This window comes from Panthera leo, chromosome B1, assembly GCF_018350215.1.
Source record: "Panthera leo isolate Ple1 chromosome B1, P.leo_Ple1_pat1.1, whole genome shotgun sequence".
Lineage (NCBI taxonomy): Eukaryota > Metazoa > Chordata > Mammalia > Carnivora > Felidae > Panthera > Panthera leo.
The window spans coordinates 110,501,086-110,528,066 of NC_056682.1; the positions used below are offsets into that span (position 1 = coordinate 110,501,086).

General features: G+C 35.7%; 2 protein-coding genes across 5 annotated transcripts in view; one reads left to right on the forward strand and one right to left on the reverse strand.

Annotated features, from left to right (window-relative positions):
- Window positions 1-3,322: 3,322 nt before the first annotated feature.
- LARP7 (La ribonucleoprotein 7, transcriptional regulator) lies at window positions 3,323-21,764 on the reverse strand. 3 transcript variants are annotated; one of them, XM_042935668.1, is made up of 13 exons: window positions 21,631-21,764; window positions 15,641-15,851; window positions 14,980-15,080; window positions 14,827-14,910; window positions 14,522-14,686; window positions 14,348-14,441; window positions 13,924-14,274; window positions 13,686-13,830; window positions 11,867-12,015; window positions 10,956-11,074; window positions 7,556-7,715; window positions 7,264-7,355; window positions 3,323-3,511 (listed from the first exon to the last, which is right to left on the reverse strand). In XM_042935668.1, the coding sequence occupies exons 2-13, from the start codon at window positions 15,840-15,842 to the stop codon at window positions 3,431-3,433; spliced, it is 1,743 nt and encodes a 580-aa protein (XP_042791602.1). In that variant the 5' UTR covers window positions 15,843-15,851; window positions 21,631-21,764; the 3' UTR covers window positions 3,323-3,430. The 3 variants fall into 3 exon arrangements, with proteins under 3 accessions (XP_042791602.1, XP_042791600.1, XP_042791601.1); XM_042935666.1 differs by having other exon boundaries at window positions 13,924-14,277; XM_042935667.1 differs by lacking the exon at window positions 21,631-21,764 and adding an exon at window positions 21,282-21,437 and having other exon boundaries at window positions 13,924-14,277.
- Window positions 21,765-21,885: 121 nt separating this feature from the next.
- The window catches only part of ZGRF1 (zinc finger GRF-type containing 1), a 91,269-nt gene continuing 86,173 nt past the window's right edge, over window positions 21,886-26,981 (forward strand). The window contains exons 1-2 of one of the 2 annotated variants that reach the window (XM_042935663.1): window positions 21,886-21,991; window positions 22,101-22,230. The gene's annotated coding sequence lies outside the window, so the exon portion shown is untranslated. Of the gene's footprint in view, window positions 22,231-26,981 lie in introns of both variants that reach the window. The other variant, XM_042935665.1, reaches the window with a different exon arrangement.

A 26,981-nucleotide genomic window follows, 5' to 3' on the forward strand; every position in this document is an offset into this window, starting at 1 on the left:
CTCCACTCATTCTCTGTCTCACAAAAATGAATAAATGTTAAAAAAAAAAAAAAAAAAGATTGCACTTGTCCACAAAGTCTCTCATGCTAACTCAAAGATTCCTGCTTATCTGTCAATATTCTGAACATGAGAAAATAAGAAAAGAAGGCAGGATTCACAGACTCCAGACTGGGAAATTATTTTGTAAAAAGCAGACTGAAAGATATGGCTCTGTAAAAATATAAAATATTTATACAACAAATGTATTATAAACCAAGTTGAAAGGCAAGTGGTTGAATGGGAGAACATATTTATAAGGATATGTTAACATAAAAAGTTCTGCAGTTCAGTCCTTAAAAAGAAATTATCCATGCTATAAAAATCTACAAATAATAATTTGTTGGGGCACCCAGGTGGCTTAGTCAGTTAAGTATCTGAATCTTGTTTTTGGCTCACGTCATGATCATATTTATCATGAATACACTTCACATTTTCATGTTTAGATCGGGAAAAACGAAAACGACTGATTATGATTAGAACCTGTACTTTTTTTAATAGTTTATTCGAGAGTGAACAAGCATAGGCACAAGGGGGGGAAGGTGCAGAGAGAGTGGGAGAGAGAGAATCCCAAGCAGGCTCTGAGCTATCAGTGTGGAGCCTGACAGGCTCAATCTGAAGAACCATGAGATCATGACCTGAGCCAAAACCAAGAGTTGGATGCTTAATTGACTGAGCCACCCAGGTGCTCAACCTGTACTTTTTAAAAAGTAAACTCTATGCCCAAAGAGGGGTTCCAAGTCATAACCCTGATATCAACAGGTGCATGCTCTGCTGAGTGAGCCAGCGAGGCACCCCAGATTCTGTATTAGTAAGAGTTTAGATTAAAAAAAAAAAAGGGGGAAATGTAATTGTTGCCCAGTGAAAATTTATACACCATTTTGGGCTATTTCAGACATACTAATATAAAAGATATATATGTATTTTTAACTTTTAAGTAGGCTCCATGCCCATCATGGGGCTTGAACTCATGTTCTACCAAAGGAGTCAGCCAGGCACCCCTAAAAGATATCTTTGTCCCAATTCCTATTCCAGAAATCTATCCTGCAAATACATTTCAATAAGGTGGACATGATGTTCATTGCAGCATTGCTCTCAGTAGTAAAAAAGCAGACAACTAGTTGTCCAATAGAAGCATGGTTAAATAAACTACAGTACATCTCTACCATAACATGGAAAACATTGGCTACAAAGAATAAAATAAGGAAGAAAAGGAGAAAGGCGGGAAGGTGGTTAAGAAGGGAGGTATCACAGTTGTTAAATGTGTGGTCTTTAGAATAAGAGAAACTGAGCTTAAATCTCGGATTAGTTAGGTATTATAACCTTTGACAAGTGCTTCAGTTTCAACAACTACTAACAACAGACAATGACCAATGAGTGGTACTGAGCTACTGTAAGGTGCTTAAATAAAATTAGTTTTGCAGTTAAGAAACTAAATCCCACCAAAATACATAAAGACAGGTACATAGCAAGCACTTACAAAAAAAAAGGAATGTGAACACTGAGAATCAGCAAGTTGAGTAAGAAAATATCCTTTACTGGAGCAAACTGTAACATCCATCCTGGGGGAACATCTTGAAACACATATTCAATTTAACTCAATTAAACAAATATGTATTAAACAATTACTATGTGCTAAGTGTTAGATAAAAAGGAAATTCACTTACCCCCCCCCCCCCCCCCCAAATTAAAGGTTCATAGAAACCTTGGAAGGTCACTCAATTATCATGAGTAAGCTTTTAGGAATGTATCCCACATAATCTGGAGCTACTTGTTACATTACTTACATAGTATCATGATTATGTTGGCTTGTGGGTCTTCCCCAAGGCTGTAAACTGCTCAAGGGCAGGATGCCTTACCTTTTATTTGTAGCTGTTTGTCAGGGTCAAATGTGTAGCAAAGACTAAGTATTTCTTTAATTAAATGAATTAAAGAATAAATAGAAGAATGAATGAATGGGGTTTCTCCTCCACCTTTTCTGTTTGTCCTAAGGAGTTACCTAACGAAGTGTAACTTTTATTACTTATTTTTGCTTACCGTCTCTAACTACTGCTGAACTATAAGGTCCATGGGAGAGAGATCTTTGTCCCAAGTGCTAAAAGTGTCCAAAGATATTTGCTGAATGACCACTTATCTTGTTTTAAAAACTGCCAAGGGGAGAATTTCTTAAATTTTACTTAACAACCCTTCCAAAGTCACCTTAAGACAGTCCTCACTGAGACCAGCTGAATCCTTTAAACATACATCCAACTGTTGACTATTCTGGATCAACGGAAGCATATTTACTCATAATCTTCATAATAAGGTTTAGTAACTATTTACAGATATTTCTTTCCCTCCATTACAGTGTGTGTACGTTAGCTTTCCTTCATGGAGAAAAAAAAGGGAATGGGTCAGTGGGCAACTTGCCAAATGCCTATTTTTAGTATTAATAGACTGCTGTCACCCCAACCAGTGAGGCAGCCAATCTCCTCAAATCCCTGGCCCACAGAAGTAGTTTCCTGACTGTAGGTCTTCTACAATTAGGTACCAAATGAGGCCCTCACTTCTGGATAAAGCTGATGGAACTACAAATGGTTTCTAGCCCAAGGAAATGAACCCCATGGCTGTTTTTAATATTCTGATAGGGGATCAAGATGCCAGTCATGAAAAGGCCCTGTAGATTCAGTTCTGAGAAGGACTTAAAATACTCCAGTCTGCCACTTTCCTGAATAAAATGATAGAGTTCAGTTATGCCCAAGGTTGATTCTGAGAAGATGTTTTTTCTCCCTGTGTTCAGAGCATCTGGTACATTTTACTTTGGTTAAGCAAAATAAGATGTTTAACTTCATTTATGAAAAACAAACTCAATACTTTTAAAAGTTTAATATTTTAATTGGACAGTTCATATGGCCTATTCAGTGGAAGCTCAGATAAGCAAAGTGCAATGAACAGAATGAAGTATCACACATAAGTCTCTGTATAAGTCAACATGAAAAGATATCTTAGATATTTGAAATGGAAAAAGCAAACTATAAAACAAGTACAGTGAGTCTACCATCAAACATATTTTCTTAAACTATTTGTGCAGTATTTTTTGCAAATGTTTTTTTTTTTGTAATATAAAAACAACAAAATCAATGACAATGTTCAAAACATATTTACTAATTATTTTGAGGTTGATTTGTAGAAGATAATTTCAGCAAATAAGACGTTTAATGTAAAACTGTGGGTATACAATGTACTTGTCTCAAAAAAAAGTCTTATTTACAAGTTAAGGAACAAAGGTATTTTTTTTTAATTAACGTAGGTTTCAGGAAAACATTCTTTATTATTGACTACCATAATAAAATGGATTTCCTAAGAAAAGTTCAAGTAATCATTGAAATCTTAAGAGGTGAACCAAAAGTGTTTTTTAATCATATTCAGAAAATCTAATATGTTTACTTGCTTGTTGAGTCTTTGCCAGTCTAATCTTCTCAGCTTTGGTGATTAACTACAGAGAAAGAAATTAGAAATCAGAATGTACCGGATGCTTAAAAAGATAATTACGACTAGAAAAATCAGGTTGAATAAAAATTTTTTAAAAGAGGGAAAGGTAGACAAAAGACATAAATTAAGCTTAAACCAAATCAATATAGAAAGAACTGTTCAGGATTATGGCTTATTAAGTATAATAGATAATAAATCTTAGAATTACCTAAAACACTCAAATTTTAGTTTCACATTACAAAAAAATTTTCAGTTGAAAACAGCCACTCCATGCTGGCAATTTTTTTTAACCTTTTAGGAGGGTTCAAGACCCATATTGGTTAGTTGTTTCATATCCCCTTGGACTTGAGTATTAATTACTAAGACATTTCTTAAAAGATATGTGGTCCTAAATAATTATATTGTGCGTGCGAATTCATGCATTATTGGAATGAGACAATATATTTTGCTCTGAGTGCTACACAAAGGTTTGCTTACAAATTTGAAAATTAAAATATTCTACCTAGGGATCTACTCTTAAGAGAACTTATTACTTATCACACCCTTACATAAATACTTTAATATTTTTAAAGGCAAATGAAATTGTATGCAATGTAGAAGACTGTTTAAGATGCCTAAATATTCCAAAAGTTTTCTTGATGTAAAAATTTTAAATATTTTATTGTAGCTTTGGAGGAAATGAAAATCTTACTCCCTTAAAAAATAGATTCTAGGGGCTCCTAGATGGCTCAGATGGTTGGGCATCCAACTTTGGCTCAAGTCATGATCTCATAGCTCATGGGTTCGAACCCCACATCAGGCTCTGTGCTGACAGCTCAGAGCCTGGAGCCTGCTTCTGATTCTGTGTTTCCCTCTCTCTCTGCCCCTTGCCTGCTCGTGTTCTATCTCTCAAAAATAAACATCAAAAAATAAAAAATAAAAAAAATAGATTCTAGTAATTATTCACCAGAATTTCGTTAAAATGTTTTGTGACTGTGGCCATTGGTAGGAAGTCACTTTTATTTATTGTTTAGTTTCTTAAAGTGTTTGCTTAATATTAAAAGTTTACTTAAAAGTTAAAGTAGAAGTCAGCATAGAGATAGACCGGCTACACAAGTTAAAAATACAAGTATTTAAAGACAAAAACTCAAAAGATGCCAAGGTCACCAAACAGTCTGTTTATGACAGAAAACAGTAACAGCCACATGAGGACCACATTCACAAAAGTCATCAGCAAAGCCAGAACCAGGGTTTATATCTATGGAAGGAAAGGTTTATGGGATATATTTAAGATTTTATTACCATGGAAATGAAATTAGGGTGCCCCTGTATTTGTTGTTTTTGTACAAAGTCACTTCAAGATTAAACCAAAAGCCTGTTCCTCATTATAATTTCATGAATTCTGTCTTTACCTGTTGAATATCTGATATATCAGTAATTTGTAGAAAAAAGACCATGCTAACTAAATTTCAAAAATGCTTTAAAAGCTAAGGATGAATGAGAAAAGACTCATGGTCTCCAGTAGCTGTTACTGCATTTTACCCACATGGTCAAAGTGATAGGGAAGACAACAAAGGCTACAAAGACTCGCCAGAAGGAATGAGCCCCTTTCTGGGGGACGCTTCCTCATCTTACTAATCTTTTGTGAGAATTTACCCATATTGATCTCTATATGTAAAAAATACTACCATGAGTATAAAACACCTTTTTTCTTCACCTACTCTCCTCTTTTAATATTGCATAAACTGACTGGGACTTAGGAAACTGTCCCTAGTTTCCTTCTGCTCCCCGACATGAAAATGCAGAACGAAGATTCATTACCAGTGCTTTTCTTCCTTCGCTCATGGACCAAACACTACAATACTACTGGGAAACTTTGAACTGTCATATCAGAAAAGCGCTAATGTCATACTTTTTTAGCCGCTATTTTTTTTCTAAATATTTAACTTCCGTTACTACGGTGCTTGCTCCCAGGAATCTAGCTGCAGTGGCCTCCTTCCCTTTAAGGCTTCTGTGCTTTCTGGTGCCTCTGCCTGGAAAGCTGTGCATTTAAGCTCTCCTGCTTGTATGCTCACTTTCCTAAGGTCTGCCCTAGTGTCACTTTCACAGAGAACTTCCCAGAACCTCATGTGATGTAAAGATATCTCACAATACCCTTTAATTTGCTTTTTATACACAGCATTTGTCATCACCTGACCTAAACTGTTCATCTGCAAACTTCACGAAAACAGGGTATTTTGTTACTTGCAGCTATTTCCTAGAATGGTGGCTAACACAAATCAGCACTCAAAAAATATTAATTAAATGAATTATCAAAAAGGTAGACTGACATACTAATTACTGTGTTTTCTGAAAAGTATGTACAATACCCACTTTGTGTGGTACCTTATTTTAATTACATGACGGGAGCCAACTAGCTACTTTCACATCTTCAGCTAGAATCCTATACTATTTATCAAACAAATCATGCTAAGGACAAGACTGGTGGTGCAACAGATAAATGAGATCAGGAAAAAACTTTCCAACTCAGTAACAGAGGCACTCATTGTGTTCCAATGAAACTTATAAAATTCCCCAGTCATTGTTTATTTCCTTGCCTCAAGTTTATTTATGGAGGTTGGATCTTTCTGAAAAACAAAACTAATTCCTAGTTTTAAAAACATATATGATTTAAATGAAATTTCACACCAATTAGAATGGTAAATACTATTTAACAAAGCGATTTCATTTTAGTTATGAGCTCTGGTTCAATGATTTTAACATTTAAATAATCTCAAGCAGGCTTTGAAATTACCACCTCTTAGACCTGAAAGAATCCTTAGGGAGGAAGGAGGCCTTCCCACATTTCAGCAAATTCAGTCTGTATTCATGGAAACAGAATTAACAAAGACCAGTAGGAAACCTCCCTTCAAATCATCTTAAATTCCAGTGAATCCTAGGCAATGCAAGGCCAATGAAAAACACTCAACAAATCTAGCACACAGGAAGTATTATGATTTTAAGTGTAACCAGTCATAGAAGAATGCATATCTTTTTAGATACTTATTTAATAATACACATTTAAAAATTTTATAATAGCATTAGTTATTACGTACCCTTAATTTGTCCTAAGCACTTAAAGATGTACTACTATTTATAATAATCTGATTAAAAAGAATAAACGTTCCAGCACACAAACAACAAGTATTAAATTACTCAGTATCATTTAAAATGAAATTATTGAAACAGAGTCTATTTTACATTATTTAAAGTATTTAAGCTTGTTTGTTTCACTTGTTGACTACTATAGAGAAAAAGGAATAAAGCTTATCATTGCTATAACAAACATTAGGCATAAAGTCTCCCAATCTTATCTGTGGGGGGTCATATCTTAAAAAACTACACTCTTAAATACATTGTGTTTTTACCATTAAGACAATCTTTAAATAATCATTTACTACCAAACTATGATACATAGCAGCCAGAATTCAACACTGTTGAAATTAAACTGCTACTAACAGGTACAATAAAAGAAAGGAAAACAAGAAAACTCTAAATTAAAATTATGTACCCTGTGGGGAAAATAATTCTAATTTCGTATATTTCAAAATCCAGAGAAACAAGTATTGTCTCTCACAATTTAAAATGCAGTATACACCATGTAAATCTTTATCGTGTATAGGAAAACCAAGGTTATTTTAGGACTACACATTACTGACTTCCAGAAAACATTCAACCTATTATATTTAAGCTATCAAACAACTGTAACAACAAAAAACAAAAAAATGAATTGATTACCTTCTCAGTGCCTCTTTTCTTTTCACGAGGCTGATTAAGTTTGGCCTGCCTATCTACCAAAATCTTCTGCCAATACCTCTGCTCATGATCACCTTGAAAACAAACAAAAACAATAATCACTAATACAAATGAAGAAACATATTCAAGGCATTAATCACACTTCAATAGTTGTCTGATTAAATACTACTTTGTACATGCTGGAATATGAATAAAAAGTTTATTAATCAAAATCAGAAAACATAGTACAATCACCTCTAAGTAAGAATTATTAAAAAAGACTCTGACGTTTTACCAGAAAGGATCTCGAGATTCCAGCAGTGTTTCTTTTTAATTTCCGTATATGCGTTTATTACTGCTTGAGCATCCTCAGGGGTTTTAAACCTAGCATGGCATTCTGTATCTCCTTCTAGCAAGTCCACATAAACAACTTCTGAGATTGCTGCCAAAGTATCCTGCATTAGAGTTTAGAAAGATTTTACATAAATAATAGAAATGTTTGATAATAATTCTAAAATTATTCCCATAGTTGTGTTAGAATGTGTTACATAAATAAGCCATATCCAGTTTAAAATGAGGAGTAACTATCCTACTTATCATACACAGGGGTGCCTGGCTGGCTCAGTCAGTACAACAGTTAAGTGACTCTTGATCTAGGGGTTTTGAGTTCGAGCTTCATGTTGAGGGTAGAGATCATTTACATAATCTGGGCTAGAACTCACAACCCCAAGATCAAGAGTCATAAACTCTCTTGACTGAGCCAGCCACGCACCTCTAAAATATACACAAATACTCTCAAAATTGACTTGGACAAAGTTGAAAACTCTAATCAAACCCTTTTTTTCAATCACAATCTTAGAATATTAACTAGAATAGGACTACTACAGAGAGACAACAGATTTATAGAGCAGGATGTACAAATAATTTCCCCTAGCCCCCACATCAAGAAGGGGATTACAAGTCACAGTATAGTTAAAATAAGGAATACAATTAAAAACAAACAAAAAACCCAGAATGGATTGGGGGAGAAGGTGCGTTTCCACTTATCTGTACAAAATCCCTTATGACTTAAAATATATGAAAAAAAATTCAACTTTTTCTAACAACTTGTGAAAAAAAACATTTCATGGGAGCCTACAAAAATCCTAGGTTCCTGAGTAGATCTATGGGAATATAGCTCAAGAGTTCATAGTTTCTGATGAAATACCTCAACAATCTCTTCTAAACAAGTTGTGGTCCTCCAGCAAGGAAAAGTTTTACCTATAATGCCTGCTGTGAGGGCAAATTAACAAGATTCCTGCATTCCTAACCATTTCTTCCCAGCATGTTCTGTGGTGTAAACAATGCAATTATGCAGGAATGTTATATAATTCTTCATTCATCAACTTCCATTCAGAAAACCAAAGAAATTACTAGAGATTCCCAACTTAAAAAAAAAAGCACTTTATGCATCTGGCTTTACTTTTGACCCAAATTTCAAGCCTCAAAGAATTTAGATTACTTTTAGATGTTGGATTTTTAAGGTCTGAATTCTGTAACTGAGCAGTATTCTGGAAATATTATTTCACCACAATATAAGAAAAGTTTATTAGTTAATAATAAAGAATAAGCAATAAAAACCTGAGAAGCCAGGGAGTAAGTATTAACTCAACCCTACTCTTAGCATATTGCCTATCTCAAAATGGCACTTAATGATTGCTAATTACATGAAAAAAATAGAACTGGAGGGAAATATACTTGCTAATTCTTTCCACTTGTACTTGAGTACTAAATTTAGAAAGCAAGACAAATAATTGGTATGAAGTTAATGAAATGTGAATATATTAACTGGTAGTGTTTTGTAACTGACTTACCAGATAGACCCGATTACTACAATTCAAAATATTACCTATATATCCATTATAATGTCAGGCTAATCCCAGGACTTAAAACCATTCCTTAAAATGATAAATTAGCCTGGTAATCACATGGGCAAGTTAAATAGCAGTAAATACCATAATAACTCAATTTTTGTTCCGGCAAAATGTAAGTAACTACTAACTTTTAACAATGTTATGATTTTGTAAGTAATTTTTAACTGATATACTTATCTTTTAGATAACAAAAGCTCTTTGATGAATATTACTGAATTTATGTTATTTCAAATAACAAACTTTTTCTAATTTTTCTTTTAAATCTTTTGCTACTTGATTAACCACTGCTTCATTTACATCCTCAGTTTTTTACCCTTCTGATCTGAAATTCTGTATTGTTGTTACCATACTCTGAAATATAAGTTGGTAATACCAATTTGGGATTCACCAAATCCCTCATCAACATCTTAAAAAGAATCTAAATTTATGTTAGTGACAGCTACAGGATTTTACAGGAAACAGGATTTCAGATAAAGTGTTCACAAGCTTATTTCAGTGAGCAACTTCAATGGTCATGCAAGTTAAAAAATGTGACTGGTAGGAGTCTATGCAAAATCAAAACAACATACTAGATGATGATGAATGTCAGCATAACAATTGAAAATATATTTGCTATGAAAATATATATGCTATTTTACATAGGAATAGGTCAATAAGAAAGAAATATCGTTGTGCTGTTACAAAAGGCTGTTAGAAGATCAAATAGATAAAGTGAAAAAAGATTGCAGAGTAATAGATATAACAATGTGTACTGTAAATTATATAGGACTCCGTATTTATTTGTACACGCATACAAAATTTTTGTAGCTTTTCAAAATATTTTACACTTTTCTGTAATTGTTTCACATTTTTTTTAAATTGTTTCACATTTTTAAACAATCAGTGCAGACTGAAAATAGCAAAAAAAATAAATAAACAATATTAACAAAACCTTTTTTCTCCAAAAAAATCTTTGATTTCTTCCAGGAAAAAATTTCAATTTCCAAGAGGATTAACAGACAAAATTACTAAATTGATGTTAAGTTAAAAAATATGCATATGATATCCCCTTTGTTCCAAAATAGCTCTGACTTTAAGTCACAAAATCTTTTGGGAATCTATTGGAAGTTAAGAGCTCTAATGAAAACGAATTATGTTCGCTACAAAATCAGACAACAACAGACGATTAAAAATTCGTAATAACTTCAGACCAACTCTAATGTTGACTAGATATTCAATACATTTTAGCATGAAATATTTTCTAAAATAAATTTTCTCTGAAAATAGATGTCCCTTAAAGGAATACCAGGAAAGCATTTTACTAATTTATTCTTTTAAGTTATAATGACTATAGTAAGGCTTACTCATTCAACTACTCAATATTTTAGCATGAAATATTTTCTAAAATAAATTTTCTCTGAAAATAGATGTCCCTTAAAGGAATACCAGGAAAGCATTTTACTAATTTATTCTTTTAAGTTATAATGACTATAGTAAGGCTTACTCATTCAACTACTCAATCAACCGTTAACGGCACCAATAAAAATAAGCCAAGTGCAGTTCTATAGAAAGATGTTTTAAACTGAGCTCACTGCAAATTTCATCCAGCAGGGAATTTCAGACTTCAGATTTTGCTTCAAGTCAAATACAAGAGTTACGGTAGAATCAAATCTAGACATAGTTTATTGCAGAGGAACAAATTCTAATTTTACTTGCTTTGTTTTCCATATGCAAAACATTTTCACATGGGGAAGTTTTAAAAAGGAAAGAGCAACAACTATCCTCAACACACAAAAGCATTACCCTGACTTGTTTCCTGCCAGGCAGAGGCTCAGTGCTAATGATCTTCACAATCACGCCACTGACAAACTGTGGTCCTGTTGCATTAACCTTTTCCTGGGGACAACACTCTTCACTGTTTGCTGTTGATTTGAAAAGGAAAGAGAAATAAGCCTCTTACACTCAATAATTTAGTAGGCCCACTTTAGAAGAACAACAGTAATTTCTTCAGCTGATTTAAGTAACTAATTTTAATTTACTTAATGTAACTGTAAAATAAGTTATTCTGGTGTCATACTGCTTACTGCAGATTACCATGAATAAAAATACCCAAACCTTTACTACTCTAATTGCAGAGCCTGGTTAGAACACTTGTAAAACCTTAGAAAAAATTCCCCCTTTTTCTTAACCAAATAATAAGAGTACTTTACTTAGTAAACAGACACAGAACAGTATGTTAAGAACATTCAACAAACATTATGATTAAAATGTGAAAATTTAAGATTTTCAATTTGTAAGAATTCCAAATATGTCCTAATAGGATAAAATTACAGACGGAAATTGTAATTTTTGTTTCTACAAACTTGCTCAATTGATAGACACTCATCACTAATTCTGATTAATAAAAACTGTAGAGAAAACTTAAGTAAAAAAGATACTTTCTTTTTTCTTTTTTTAATTTTTTTAAATGTCAAGGGCTTGAATTACAAGGGGCTTGAACATAGGACGCAGATCCAGAGACACATGTTCTACTGAGCCAGCCAGGTGCCCAGAAAAACAGGAGTCATGAAAACGAGCACTTCAAATATTCTTACATCAAAAATAAATTGCACATTTAAGTTTTTAAAAATTAAGGTTTATCCTGTAACTCAGAAATAGTACATTAGTATATAAACACAATACAATACTACAAAAACTATTATAGTGGTATTTACTTTTTTCATTTTCTATTCCAGAGTTAGGAGCTACTCCATTTGTTTCCATTTTTGACTCCGATTTTATTTGGGATATTGTTTTTTTTAAAGAAGACATGCTGGCTTTTTGCAGTGCTAAATACTCTTTTTTCAAATCCATCCATTCGCTCCTGTAACGAAAAGAATGTACTTTTGAAATAGTGAAAAAAGATGGTCAAATAAAAAGTTATTATCAAAGTATATACATTCACAGTGCCTTGTAATCTTTTCCTTCTTCAAACACATACATTCACACTACTTCTGGAGTCCTAAGTCCATCCAGTAAATACATAAAGGGGAGTTCCATCTGACCCAACATTCAGATTAAATGTTTTAAATCTGACAATTCAATTCTTCAGTATGTTTCAAATATTTTCATTTATGAAAATAAAAGTTTTGAATTAATTAACTAGTAACAATTAGTCATCACTAGGGGGAAAATGGCAGATTACTATTTAGAGATTATTTGTTAAACTGCTTCCAATTTGGGAGATAACATTCCTTAGCATTTACTTGACTCAAAAGGAATTTCTAAGAAGAAAAAAAACGCCCCATGGAAGCAATTTATTTATTTACATGCATTTAACATGTAGATGTTTCTTCAAACAGCTAGAGCTCCTCCAGATAGAAACACAATGCCTCTCCAGGCTCCACAGGAGCACTCATTGTTACTCTAATCTATGCCATCAAACAAGCAGATAGGGTTTTTTTTTTTTTTTTTTTTTTAAAGAGGCTATCTTGCGGTAATGGTCTTAGCTGTTATTATTGACATCTGTATACTTCAAAAAAAAAAAAAAAGTATCCAGACCCACCCAGGATCATACATTCCCAGAGAGCTGATACATTAGAATAACAAAAACCTCTTGTAATGATTCTCTGAGATAAAAAGGCAAGAGGAATTCAGCAGTTAAGAATAGTATAAATACAAGTGCCTGAAGTCCTTGCCTTTTAACCTTCAAGAGGAGGACAGGGCACTTCGAGAGTACAATTCAAGAAGGATCAGAAAAACTTTCTTGGCAAAGGTATGGTTTTTTGCCTTTTCTTTTCTTTTCCTACATGGCTTCTGCTTCTTGTGTGGATGGACTCCCTTTAACTTTAACATGGAAGTACTTTCTTTGACTTTTAAATAGTAAGTGCTTCCATGTTTTAGTAGAAGTGAATCCAAATCACTCCTCTGAATGTAACAAGGCAAGTTCCTTATATAGCCCAAGGGGAGCCCCTTTGCTTTAACATGGGGGTACCTGCTGTGTAAAACAAAAGTAAGTGCTTCCATGTTTCAGTGGAGGTGTTCCCAAATGGACACAATGTTTATCTTGATCCGGCATTTTCTAAGCTTACTTTACAGGTTAAAGAATGGTAACTTTCACATTTTTACAAGACTGGGCTCCCCACCACTTAAACGTGGATGTACTTGCTTTGTATCTAAAAAAGTAAGTGCTTCCATGTTTTAGTGATGGTAAGTCTTACTTTTACATTTTACAAACTTAACAAGGCTTAAGCCTCACCGAAATGACCATCTATGGTATATTTAAGCTGTACCCTTAAAACTGTTAAGGAACGCCCTCTACTTTAACATGGAGACACTTGCTGTGACATGATAAAAATAAGTGCTTCCATGTTTTAGTGTGGTGGTTCCTTTCAAATCCTCAACTGCCTTATATCCATTATGTGTGCAGATCTTGGCTACATGCCATGACTGTTGCTAATATGCAACTCTGTTCAATACAAATTGGAATTGCACTTTAGCAATGGTGATGGCGTGTGCCAATTTTCAACTACAGAATCTGTATCATCTACTTACTTTGAAAGTACTCTTAAGGGTATAACCTCTTCTCCCATTTTGTGCCTCTCTTTGTGTTTTTTCTTATGCTTCCTTTTTGCTTTTAAAAGGGATCCATCTTTTACATCTCCAGTATCCTTTTCCTCTTCAGTAGAGACTTCTAAATCTTAATATCAAAAAGTTAACTTTAGGTAAATAAGGATTTCTTAATCTCTCATTTTAATTTAATTGTAGATAAATTAACTGTAGTTGTCAATACCTTTGTTTTCTTTGGGAACTTCTACATCTTCTTTTTTAATGTTGTCTTTCTGCGTTATTTTCTTTACTTTTGACCTGGGAGTTGGGTGTTCTGCTTCTTCAGAGATACTTCTCTTCCTCTTCCCTGTTCTGACTGTAGGTAAGCTGGATGCTTCTGCTCTTTCCCGTTTTTTCTTTTTCTTTGACGGTGGCTTCTGGGGTTCAGTAATCTCTACTTCAGATCCCTCAGATGTGGTCCTGGATCTTTTCATTTTTCCTACAGTCTCTTTACTTGTGTCAATGTTTGACTCTTTGGTCTGGATATTGTCCTCTTTCTTCATTCGGCCTTTCTTCTTCTTCTTCTTTTTCTTTTCTTCTGTAACAATGTTATCATTAGTGTTCATTTTACTTCAACTACGTTTACTTAAATATCAATATTAAGTTACCTGATACTCCAAGGACAGGAATAGGCTTATTTTTTACTGTCTTAGGAAATATGCCAGGTTTTCTTGGTGCTTCTTCTGGTGGGTTGTTAAGAAACTGAAAACCAATAAGATTTTGTTACTATTTAAAAACACTTGCTAATTGTTTTTGCTTTTCTTTTTAGGTTCGGGACCTACCTCAATAGCTTTTGCTGCTTGTTCTTTTGTTTCAAATTCTACAAAGGCAAATCCCTTTGGATCTCCAGTAGATTTATAATGTGGTATACTTATATAAACAACATTGCCACATTTCCCAAATACTCTTTCAATCCAGCTGTGATTAACATTTTTGGGAAGTAATTCCTATAAGTGAGAAGCAATATTAAAATAGAAGTACTTTTTCAGGGTCAATAAATTTTTACTTGTAATGTTAGAATGTTTCTGTCATTCTTTTGAATGCCAGCACTGAACTTTTAGAAAATAAGGTCTCACCACATACATACCACATACACTGTCCGCTCATCCTCATCTTTTGGTCGTTCACCTAAAGGCTTTTTTCTCCTGATTCTGGTGCCTTCTAAGTCCAGCTATGAAATAGTTACATGAGATTAATAACTGACATAATAATTCCATGATATAGTTGTAATAATTCTTACCTCTACAACAGATGAACTTTTCAGTGCTCTGGCTATTAACTTTCCATCTGTGGTCAATTTTTTCATTTTGTTGAAAGACACGAGAAGTGATATATCAACATCTAATGGAAATGCATAAATTAGTATTACAGAGAATAATTGCATTTTGGTAAAAAATTAATCACATTTCCCTCCTTTCAAAATTAATTAGTAAAATGCCTTATGAGAATTAATGCACTAAGCACACAGCATTCAAGAAAACTCAAAAAACACTGAAAACTTTGCACTACCCACTGAGCTTGCAAGGAGCTCAACCACACAAACATGGAGGCTAGTTAGGTTAAGCCTCTGACTTTAGCTCAGGTCATAATCTGCTCAGCACAAAGCCTGCTTGTGAACCCCTGTCCCGGTATCTCTGCTCTATCTCCAAGATAAACAAAATAGGATGTGTGTCTCCAGAATTAGCTGAAATCTTTGTCTTTTAACACTAGAAATCTGTCTTCTAAGCAAAAGTGAGCTATAATAGTTTTCACGTGTAAAAACTAATGGATTTGTATGTATATTATATGGTATATATCACAATATAAAATATGCTACCATTGTATTTATGGTAAACGTTGTACAAGTGTAACCCTCAAAAACTAGTTCCATTCATTCATTATACAGTGAAGTAAAAACTTACATCCATCTCTGGACTTTTCTATTTGTTCTCGAAGAAATCTATCCTTGTGAAGATTTGCATCTCCAAACCAGAAATCCACTTGCTTAGCAATATCTGCAAGCACCTGTTTAACTCTTGACCGTTTCTTTTTTTCTACTTCTTTTTTCTTTTCAGGGTTTTCTTCTTCCATTGCTTTTTCTTGATTTCCACTTTCAGCTTCCATTCCTGTGTACTGAAAAAAGGTTTATATCACATGTAATAATAGGAAAATATTTAGGTTACCCTTTTTAGTCTGAAGGGTTGATACACTCATTCCATTGTGGTTTTTTTTTAAATCTCTTACCTGTTCACTTTTCATTGGCCTTTTTACTTTCAAAATAATTTACAACCTGTCATTAATTAGCTTAAGCTTTTGATGCATTTTAGTTCAGGGCCAGAATGTTCTAGTACAGCATAAAATCTCTACCAACATCTATATCTTACCAAGCTACACTTCTAAATCAATATGTCAAATTATAAGATTAAAGACTCATTCTCCATCTTAAACTAAAAAATACAATCTCCAATGAAATAAGTTGATCTTGATTTTTAAGTGTTTTTGTTTTCAGTGTTTTCTTAAGTAATCTCTACACCCAAAGTGGGGCTTGGGGGCTTGAATTTACAATCCTGAGATCAAGAGTCCCACGCTCTATGGACTAAGCTAGCCATGTGCCCAGAAATGTTAATTTCTGTTCATTAGAAACAGAACTGGCTTTCTCTTTTCCAGGTGACCTTCCCATCCCAGTGTTTATTTCTTGGGACAGCAAACCTCTTTCCTTGAGTTACTTTGCATGTATCTTCTTTGTTATCTAGCTCTTCCTAAGACCTGGTTATCTAGCTCGTCCTAAAACCTGGCTGGCAAATCTTCAACTGAGGGCCTTCTGAATTTGCAGTTCCCTTCCAAACACTTGCTGCCTAGATAACATGGCTTGCTCCCTCACTTGCTAAAGTCTTGTTCAAATGACACTTCATTTAAAACTGCAAATTTCTGGATACCTGTATCTCCCTTGCCTTACTTTTCCTTCATTGCACTTATCTTCTAACATTATTGTACATTAAAAAAAATGCTTACTTATTTGTTTTAGGAGTGGTGAGGCAGAGAGAGAGGGAGATAGACAATACTTGGGAAGCTCCTGAAAGCCTGACATGGGGCTCGAACTCATGAACCGTGAGATCATGACCTGACCTGGAAGTTGGATGCTCAACTAACTGAGCCACTCAGGTGCCCCTACTGTACATTTTTATTTATCCTTCCTAAAATGTAATACTAATGAAATCAGGTTTTTGTCTGTTTTGTTTACTGATGAATTCCCATTCCCTGGCACACAGTAGTCACTCAAAAATTTGTTGAATGAATTGTGGCCTCTTCACTGAACCACTAGAAGTACGTACGCAAAAAGGAGTAAATGAGCAAAGGCTTATTAAATCGGGCCTGCGGTGAGATTTATCTCTGTAACATAGTTTTCCCATATTTTATTTCCCAGGCTCCCATAACTGTTTTCTTGGGACACAGGAGAGTGAAGACATATGGGGAGAGTTTTATCTGATTGCACCAGGGTGGGAGCCACTATTGGTTGGTATGCAGGCCTTGGAACTATGCGACCAGAATGGCATACTGGATTGATGGGAAACAGGGGCTAAGGCCTTTACACATCAAGGTGACCTAAAACATTCTGGTCCGTTATCTGTGGAAGTCACACACGTCTGGTGTATGTAAAGGGGGGGGGGGGGGGGAAAGTGGATTTGGATTAATTGCTCAGTTTGAGTAAGTGCTGGGGCCGAGACTCCAGATGAGATGAAGATGCTGTCCCTACTGTATCTTCTGTCTTTATCCTTCTTTAAAGCTCAGTGTACACAGTTTTAAAGCCTATTTCTGTCTCTTTGGCCTGTCAGCTGGAATCAGTTACTGAGCACCAATGCTGCAGACAGTAACAGAAATAGAAAATGTGTTTCAAAGTGACACCCAGTAAGAGAGTACAAGCCATTAATGCTTTTCACTTCAAATCTCCAACTAAACATGCTATCTCACAAAAATCAGATGAGTATTTTGGCATTTTCAGAACAGGCTGGAGCTGATTGACCAAGTACCAATTTTGAAAATATACAAGTAATGAAGTATTTATTGAGATACATATAAAAAGAGTTACTTGTCAGAATCATTAAAAAAAAAAAAACAACCAAAAACCAATCAGGTGTCATTTAGTGCTGAATAACCACATTCTTCAGCCCATCCTGTGAAGCTTCCCTTTCCATCATTCTAGTGAAACTGAAAACAGTGATCTCCACTGACTACTGGACCCCTTAGCAGCTCCTGCAGTCAAACTCCCTCTTTGAAAATATTTTCTTCATCTGGCTTCCAGGAGAGTTTTCCTCTTTCTCAATTTCCTTTTCTGGACCATTCTACTCTGCTCTACCTTTACATGCTACCCAGAATTGAATTCAGTCCTGGGCTCCCTTCTTATCTCCACACATATCCTTTCTGAGGGTCCCAGGCTTTACACTGTTTAGCTCTATGCTGATGTTTCACAAATCTCTATTCTCCAGCCCTTACTTCTCCCATTAGCTCCCCCCATTCCAATATTCAATCATCCATTTGACATCTTCACTTATCTTCCTGAACTATATATATCTCATGTGGAAAATGGCAAAAACCGAACGCTCAAATTTTAACAAACCTCTTTTTGCCTTGTTTTCCCCATTCTGGAAAACACCAATCACAAAACTGTTGAGAGCAAAAATTCTGAAATCCTCCTTCTTTTCCTCACATACCACAACAAATCCATTAGCATTTTTGTTAGCTCTACCTTTATAAAATATATCCTGAATATGAATACTTTTCATTTATCACCTGGTTCATGCTATCATTGTGTCCTGTCTGAACTACTACAAGAACATAACTTGTGCTTGCTTCTACTCTTCTTCCATTATCACCAACTCTCCAGATAGCAGCCAGAATATGTAAACCAGAGATGTCAATATCTTGGACAAAGTCCTCCAAGGATTTTTAATCACACTCAAAATCCAAAATCCATAGTATGCCTAAGCAGTATGCTCTCTAGCCTGGGGATATCTAACTTCATTTCTTAACAAGTCTTTCCAACAGGTTCACTCCAACTACAACATATCATTCCTTAAACATGCTAAGGCCATTCCCATCCCAAGCCCTCTGCTCTTGCTGTTTACCTTCCCTGCCACATCACAGGGATTACTTCCCTGTTCATTCAGGTCTCCATAAATGTCAATTTCTCAAAAAGGCTTTCTTTCACTCAATCTAAGATATTCCTTACCTGGCAACTTTAACCCCACCTATCCCCTCTGTCACCACTTTGTATCCTTGTATCTTCTTGGAGTTATAATTTTATTGTCTGTCTACCCCACTAGAATGCAAAAAGCTATGAAGGTAGGGACTTGAGCTTGATCACAACCTAGGCATTTGTTAACTAATTATTTAAAAGGATCTCTCATACACTGCAAAACGTTAAGCACTTCAAGTTCTTTTGAAAGGGGGTAGGATTATAATTTAAAAATACACGGAAGCTAAAAATTATTACATAAGGATCCAATGTTAACTTTCCTTTTTGTAAAAACTCCAAATTAGTAAATGGCATACTATTAGCTCTCTAGTTCCTTTCCTTGTCAGAGCCACCATCTAAAGAAACAGTGAACAGAATTGCAGAAGTGAAGAAAGTCACGATTTCCCCAAACCAGATTTTTCCTATCATTCTCATCTCAGAGACCCTCCTCATTCCTTTTCCTAAGGATTATTTTTGTGACCCGAATAATTAAGTTCCAAAACTCTTGCCTAGTGTGTATAACATACGTCTGCGATTTCGATTTTAAGAAATATATCCTCTAGATAATCAAATACATCTCTGTATTAGAGGAAGATATGGATGAAACATAAAGTAACAAGATAGGATTCAATTTAACTTTCCTATGCAATGGCTGCTAGAAAATCAGGAAGTTACACGGCAGTACTTTTGTCACAGTCTTGATTCTCCAACTCTACCTTCTCACTCCCTCCATAAAACGTAACCATTATTATTACCATTATTATTACCAACTTCTGGAAGGGCTCTTTCTTTCCTTCCAGTGTGTTCACAACTACTGTCACTATAATATGGGAACAGTTTATAAATGGTTCCAGAAGTCATCTATCCTTCTCAGAAGCTGTGTAACTTGTCCAAAACACAGACTAATTTTATGATTTTAATGTTACAACTTTCAACATTAAAAATCCTTTAGCACTTTCTTACAATATGCAAGTTTAAAAAATTGGTAATAAAAAAATAAAAATTAAAAAATTGGTAATGAACCAGTGACATCTAATTGGCTTCTAAACTGGGGCTTAAGGAATAAAAGTTACTGTATAACAATGCCAGTTACTTTACATATATTGTTTTAAATCCTCAGTCACAATCAGGTAGTTTCTTCCAACTTGTTTTGACACAGGCTTAAAGGTGAAGTGAACTGGCCGAAACTAGCTAGGTAAACAAGTTCTGGTAAATTCGACTCCTATTAGTAGAACCTCTTGTAGTCTGTCATCATTCATTCTATCTTCTGACTCAGATATTCTTAACCTAAAGTCCAGGGAATTTTGGATGGGTTTCAAACATTCTTGTCAATTTCATGAAATTGCTAAAAGATACATTTTAAAAAGAGAAATCTAAATATGTGAATATAAAATGAATACACATCAAATATTTTAAGTAATAAATCACGGAACTAGTTAAGTAGGATTTTTTATGTGTGTGTTCTGTGTTAGGAAACAGTTAAGTATTAAAAACTAGCTCAGGGGTGCAGAGCTGGCTCATTCAGAAGACCATGTGACCCTTAATCTCAGGGTCATGAGTTTAAGGCCCATGTTCGGTGTGGAGCCTACCTAAAACAAGATAAATAAATAATAAATTTAAAAAATTATATAAAATACCAAATCGAAGGAGAATTAAAATAAATAAGCAATCAGGAACACTGAAATGGATTTGTTAATAGGTGTAAAACTGGTTACGGCAGTTTTTTTTTTAATTGCAAAATTAATTTAATTCCAAGACTAATTTCCATTATTATAGTTTTCTACAACTTACACAAAGTAAAATAACTCAATGACAATGAAAGAGATAACCTAGACAACACATACAATATAACGCTTCTTGGCCGTCTCAAGGTTCTTCATAATTTCCCTACAAAATTATACGCAAAATATTTGGACATGTACATGAATTTTCCTGGGAAACTCATCCATAGCTTTTATCGTTTTTGGAGGAAATGGTGTGTCAAAAACGTTAAGTTCTAGTCACGGCTGACCACCCAACGGTACCAGAACTCCCTTGCCTGTGTGCAAGTTCTGAATTAGTCTTTTTACCTTACTTGTCTTATAAAACCTCTATTCAATTTTCAAGATCCACGTTAAATGGCATCTTACTCTCTATAGCTTTCCAAGACCACTTCTTCCTTAATTAACTGCTTCCTTACTTTCCCTAAAGGGCATCTATGAACGCACTCAGTACACTTAACACTTCTACTTTGTTAGCTCCTTTCCGTAATTGATTTTCGACATTTTTTGATGACAAAAACTAGAATCCTGAAAAAGAAAATGACTTAACTTCATAACACAAGCCCTTACATTCGCTATCGTTTGGCCGCCAAAGCTCAGATCGACGAAGTAAGGCAATTTCCACTTTGGCTACGGCCCACCTCAGCACCCGTCCTTTCGCGAGGACGTCGCCAAATGCTGGGCGGACCCCCAACCTCCCAACGCCGGATAATACGCGCCCCCAACCTCTGAAAACTGGAACTACAAGGGCTGCCAAAGCATTTTTGCGCGTGCGCACTGAGAACTAGCACAAGCAAACTGATGGGTTTGCGGGAGGGGGCGAGGTAAGAACGATAGATAAAATGGACTGCGTGAAAAAAGAGAAATTGAGACCTCGCTCAACCTGACCAACACTATCTACAGTCTACTTGGAACTTACTCTGCTCAATTCCCAACACACAGGGCTGGGGACTGCGTCTTCCAACCTTTTCGTCTCTAGATCCTTATGGTCCGAGTTTCCGCGTCATAGGACGAGCGACACCGTTCTCTCGTACGCCTCGGAAAAGACGAGCACGGAGACCGCGCGTCCGTCGCTTACGTCACAAGCGTGAGCTGGCGCAGGGGGCGGGGCGTCGGAGTACGCGGCTGGCCTAGGCTCTCAGCGAAAAGTTTGGCCGTTTGAAAATGCTGCTTCTCGTGGGCGGGCCAAGTATTGGGTCCTGATTTGTTCCGGTCGCGGGCTAATGACGTCACAGTTTTCCGCGGGAGAAATTCGAAAGTGGATTTTATGCAATGGACCGGTGAAGTGAACTGTTTTCCCGGGATTGAGGGTGGATAGGCAAGGGGATTTTAAGCGAGAGGCAGCGTCACTGATTTAGGGCAAAGAGTTAAAAGAATCTGTTCCGCCAGAAGCGGGGTCCGGGTGCTGTGCGGACCACATCTGGGTAGTGACTGTCGCAACTTGCTCTGAATCCCTGTAAAATTGCTGCCTCCTCTTCGCCGCTTTTCCAAGCCTCTGCTCTGCAGTTCCCGCATACGTGTAAGGACCAGGGAGGGTTTTTCTGTTTGTTTTTAGGACTGACAAAGGGTCAAGTCTCATTGCCATTTGGTTAACACAGGATCATGGTAATTACTGTCTTGGTAAATGAAGTGTGGGCTTCTTTTGGTTACTTGGACTGACTGGGTTCTTAAACAGGATATTGGGTTCGAGACTCAAACTTTTGAATCTGAACCATTTAGGGATTCTAAAGGTCCTGCTTGTTCCAGAATAAAAGACCAAAAAAATCTTGTGATACTTAAAAGGAAGCTACTCATTTTATTGAGAACACTGAATTTTATATATGAATGTACAAAGCAGTGTAAGGATGTATGAGTATATATGTGTGTGGGGGGTGTGTTTGTACGTGTCTGGTTATATAATTATCACACCATCTGAGGGCTCCATACCACTTTAGAAGTTTTCCACATTAAACTTTGACCCTTTAGTGGATCAACACTTGATGTGGTTAGATGAAGACTTTAAGGAAATTTTTTTCTTTTCAAAATTTTATGTAAATTATAGTTAATTAACATACAGTGCAATTTTGGTTTCAGGAGTAGAACTCCGTGATTCATCACTTACACATACAACACCCAGGGCTCTTCACAAATGCCCTCCTTGGTACCCATCACGCATCTGTCCCCCACCTTCCTCCCTCCATCAACCCTCAGTTTGTTTTTTATCCTTAAGAGTCTCTTATGGTTTGTTTCCCTTTTTCCCCCCATCCTGTAAGTCTCTGACTGACTTATGTGGCTTAACATAATATACTCTAGCTTCATCCACATCGTTGCAAATGGAAAGATTTCATTCTTTTGGATCGCTGAGTAATACTCTATTGTGTGTACATGTATATATTTATAGATACAACGCATCTTCTTTATCCATTCATCAGTTGCTGGACATTTGGGCTTTTCCCATAGTTTGGCTATTGTTGATGTTGCTATAAACATTGGGATGCATGTACCTCTGAATCTGTACTTTTTTTATCCTTTTGGCAAATACTAGTGCATTTGCTGGACTATAGGGTAGTTGTATTTTTAACTTTTTGAGGAATCTCCATTATGTTTTCCAGAGTGGCTGCACCAGTTTGCATTTCTACCAACAGCTCAAGAGGGTTCCCCTTTCTCCACATCCTGGCCAACACCTGTTGTTTCTTGTGTTGTTTACTTTAGCCATTCTGACAGGTGTGAGGTGGTATCTTATTGTGGTTTTACTTTGTATTTCCCTTATGCTGAGTGATGTTGAGCATCTTTTCATGTGTCTTGTTTGCCATCTGAATGTCGTCTTTGGAAAAATGTCTATTCGTGCCTTCTGCCCATTTCTTAACTGGATTGTTTATTTTTGGGGTGTTGAGTTTGATAAGTTTGTTATAGATTTTGGATAGTAACCCTTTATCAGATACGCCACTTGCAAATATCTTCTTCCATTCCGTAGGCTGCCTTTTTGTTTTGTTGATTGTTTTCTTCCCTGTGCAGAAGCTTTTTATCTAGATAAAGTCCCAGTACTTCATGTTTGCTTTTGTTTCCCTTACCTTCCACAATGTCTCTAGTAAGAAGTTACTCTGGCCAAGGTCAAAGAGGTTGCTGCTTGTTCTCTTCTAGGATTTTGATGGTTTCCTACCTCACATTTCTTTCATGCATTCAAATTTATTTATTTATTTGTTTGTTTGTTTATTTATTTATTTTAAGAGAGACAAACATGGCATGAGCTGAGGAGGGGCAGAGGGAGCTAGAGAATCCCAAACAGGCTCTGTGCTGCCAGTGCAGATCCTGATATGGGGCTTGATCTCACGAATTGTGAAATCATGACCAAAACCAAGAGTTGGACACTTAACTGACTGAGCTACCCAGGCACCCCCATTTTGAATTTATTTTTGTGTATGGTGTAAAAAAGTGGTCTGGTTTCATTCTTCTCCATGTTGCTGTCTGGTTTTCTCAACACCATTTGTGGAAGAGACTGTCTTTTTTCCATTGGATATTCTTTCCTGCTCTGTCAAAGATTAATGGACTGTATAATTATGGGTTTATTTCTGGGTTCTTTTTTCTGTTGATCTATGTATCTGTTTTTGTGCCAGTACCATACTGTCTCTATGACTACAGCTTTGTAATATAGCTTGAAATCCAGAATCAGGATGCCTCCAATTTTGTTTTTCTTTTTCAGGATTGCTTTGGCTATTTGGAGTCTTTTGTGGTGCCATACAGATTTTAAGATTGTTTGTTCTAGCTGTGTTAAGAATGCTGGTGTTATTTTGATAGTGATTGCATGGAGTATGTAGATTCCTTTTGGTACTATAGACATTTTAACAATGTTTTTTCTTCCAGTCCATGAGCATGGAAAGCTTTTCCATTTCTTTGTGTCCTCCTCAATTTCTTTCATAAGTGTTCTATAGTCTTCAAGAGTATAGGTCTTTTACCTCTTTATTTACCGAGGTTTATTCCTAGGTATCTAATTGTTTTGGTGCAATTACAAATGGGATAGATTGCTTGATTTCTTTTTCTGCTGCTTCGTATTGGTGTATAGAAATGCAACAGATTTCTGCATGTTGATTTCATATCCTGAGACTTTGCTGAATTCATGTATTCTGGTAATTTTTTTGGTGGTGTCTTTCCGGTTTTCTACATAGAGTATCATGTCATCTGCAAATAGTAAAGTTTGACTTCTTCCGTGCTGATTTGGATGCCTGTTGTTTTCTTTTTGTTGTGTGATTGCTGAGGCTGACTTCTAGTACTATTTAAATAGTAATGGTGAGACTGGAAATCTGTCTTATTCCTTCCTGACTATAAGGAAAAGCTCTCAGTTTTTCCCCATTGAGGATGATATTAGCTGTGTGTCTTTCATATATGGCTTTTATGATGTTGAGGTATGTTCCCTCTATACCTACTTTGTTGAGGGTTTTTATCAAGAATGGATGCTGTATTTTGTCAAATGCTTTTCCTACATCTTTTGACAAGATCATATAGTTCTTATCCTTTTATTAATGTGTATCACGTTGATCGATTTGTGAAGACTGAATCACCCTTGCAGCCCAGGAATAAATCCCACTTGACCATGGTGAATAATTCTTTTAATACACTGTTGGATTTGATTTGCTGATGTCTTGTTGAGAATTTTTGCATCCGTGTTCATCATTGATATTGGCCTGTAATTTTTCTTTTTAGTGAGGTCTTTGTCTGGTTTTGGAAATAAGGTAATGCTGGTCTTGTAGAATCAGTCTGGGAGCTTTCCTTCCAATTCTATTTTTTGGAACAGTTTGAGAATAGTTACTAGCTCTTCTTTAAAAAAAAAAAATTTATATATTTTGCGATGGAGAGCAAGTGTGTGCACCTGTGTGAGAGGGAGGAGCAGAGAGAGAGAGGGTGAGAGAGAATCCCAAGTAGCTTCCTCACTGTCAGTAGGAACCTGATGTAGGGCCCGAACTCACGAACCATGACCTGAATCAAAATCAAGAGTCAGGTGCTTAACCGAATGAGCCACCCAGGCACTCCAGGCCTCTTTAAATATTTTTGAATACAGTTAGCCTTTTTTTTTAAGCTAGTCTTTTTTTTTTTATTATCTAATTTACACTTCTGAGAGCATGGATCTTTACAATTCCTTTTAAATTGTAAATCCCGCAAGTAGTATCTCAAATTTAGGAAAACAATGGGGATTTATCTTGCAATTCCTAAATAGAATATAAGTAATCCTATATTAGTAAATACCGGTTTCCTAATCTGTATGTTGTGATAATATCTAAGCCAGTGCTTTAGATCATGCCTTCAGGATTCTGAGACTGGCAAATATTATATACAATTTTTATATGATATAAATTATCTAGTCTACTTCCTGCCTGATATAGTAGGCACTCAATAAATAGTTATATGTCATATTTGTGAGTATGAGTGCTAGAGTTTAGACTACTTAGTTTTTAAAATTTCGTATTTTTTTAAGTAAACTTTATGCCCATCATGGGCTTGAACTCAACTGGAGATCAAGAGGTGCATGCTCTAGGGGCTGAGCCAGGCAGGGGCCCCTAAACTACTTAGTTTTGAATTTTGAATCTGCCATTTATTTTGTGATCTTGGGCAAATTATTTACTGATATATACTTTCGTTTCCTTTTTTTGTAAAATAATGTGAAAATTGAAATCTATACAGTAAGGTTGTGAGCATTTAAAGCATGTTAGATGTCTAGCACATAATGGCACTGAATAAATGATAGCTGTTATTAAAGCAATCTCATATCAATAACTGCCACATGCCAAGCACTGTGCCTACACCATGTAGTCTCATACATATGTAGAATGTCCAACACATTCAGTGGCTGGGAGCAAGTTGCTCTAAAACAGTAGTGAAAGATGTGTTTCTCTGGACATCTGTTATCTTCTTGGCATTCATTAGGGATTTAGCAATTCCTGTGGGTTTGAGGGGAGGGATGTAGGATATGGGAGTTTTTATCTCTGAAAGGCAGTGCCTCCATAGGCCTGTGTCCTGTCCTGTGAACTATGTCCTGGGGCAAGTATTCATACCTCGTTTGCCTAATCCCTTATCCCTCCTATCTCCATTCAGCAGCCAGAGCAATCTTTGTAAAACCCAAGTCAGATTATGTAATCTTATTCTTAAAACCCTACCCTTCCCACTGCCTTTATGCAAAGTTCAAACAACTCGGCATAGCATAGAAGGCCCTCCGACTCCTATTATTTCTAGGTTTTTTTCAGTCTTCTCTCTCACTATTCCCTATCTTGACTCCTTAATTGTACTGAGTTCCTTGATCAT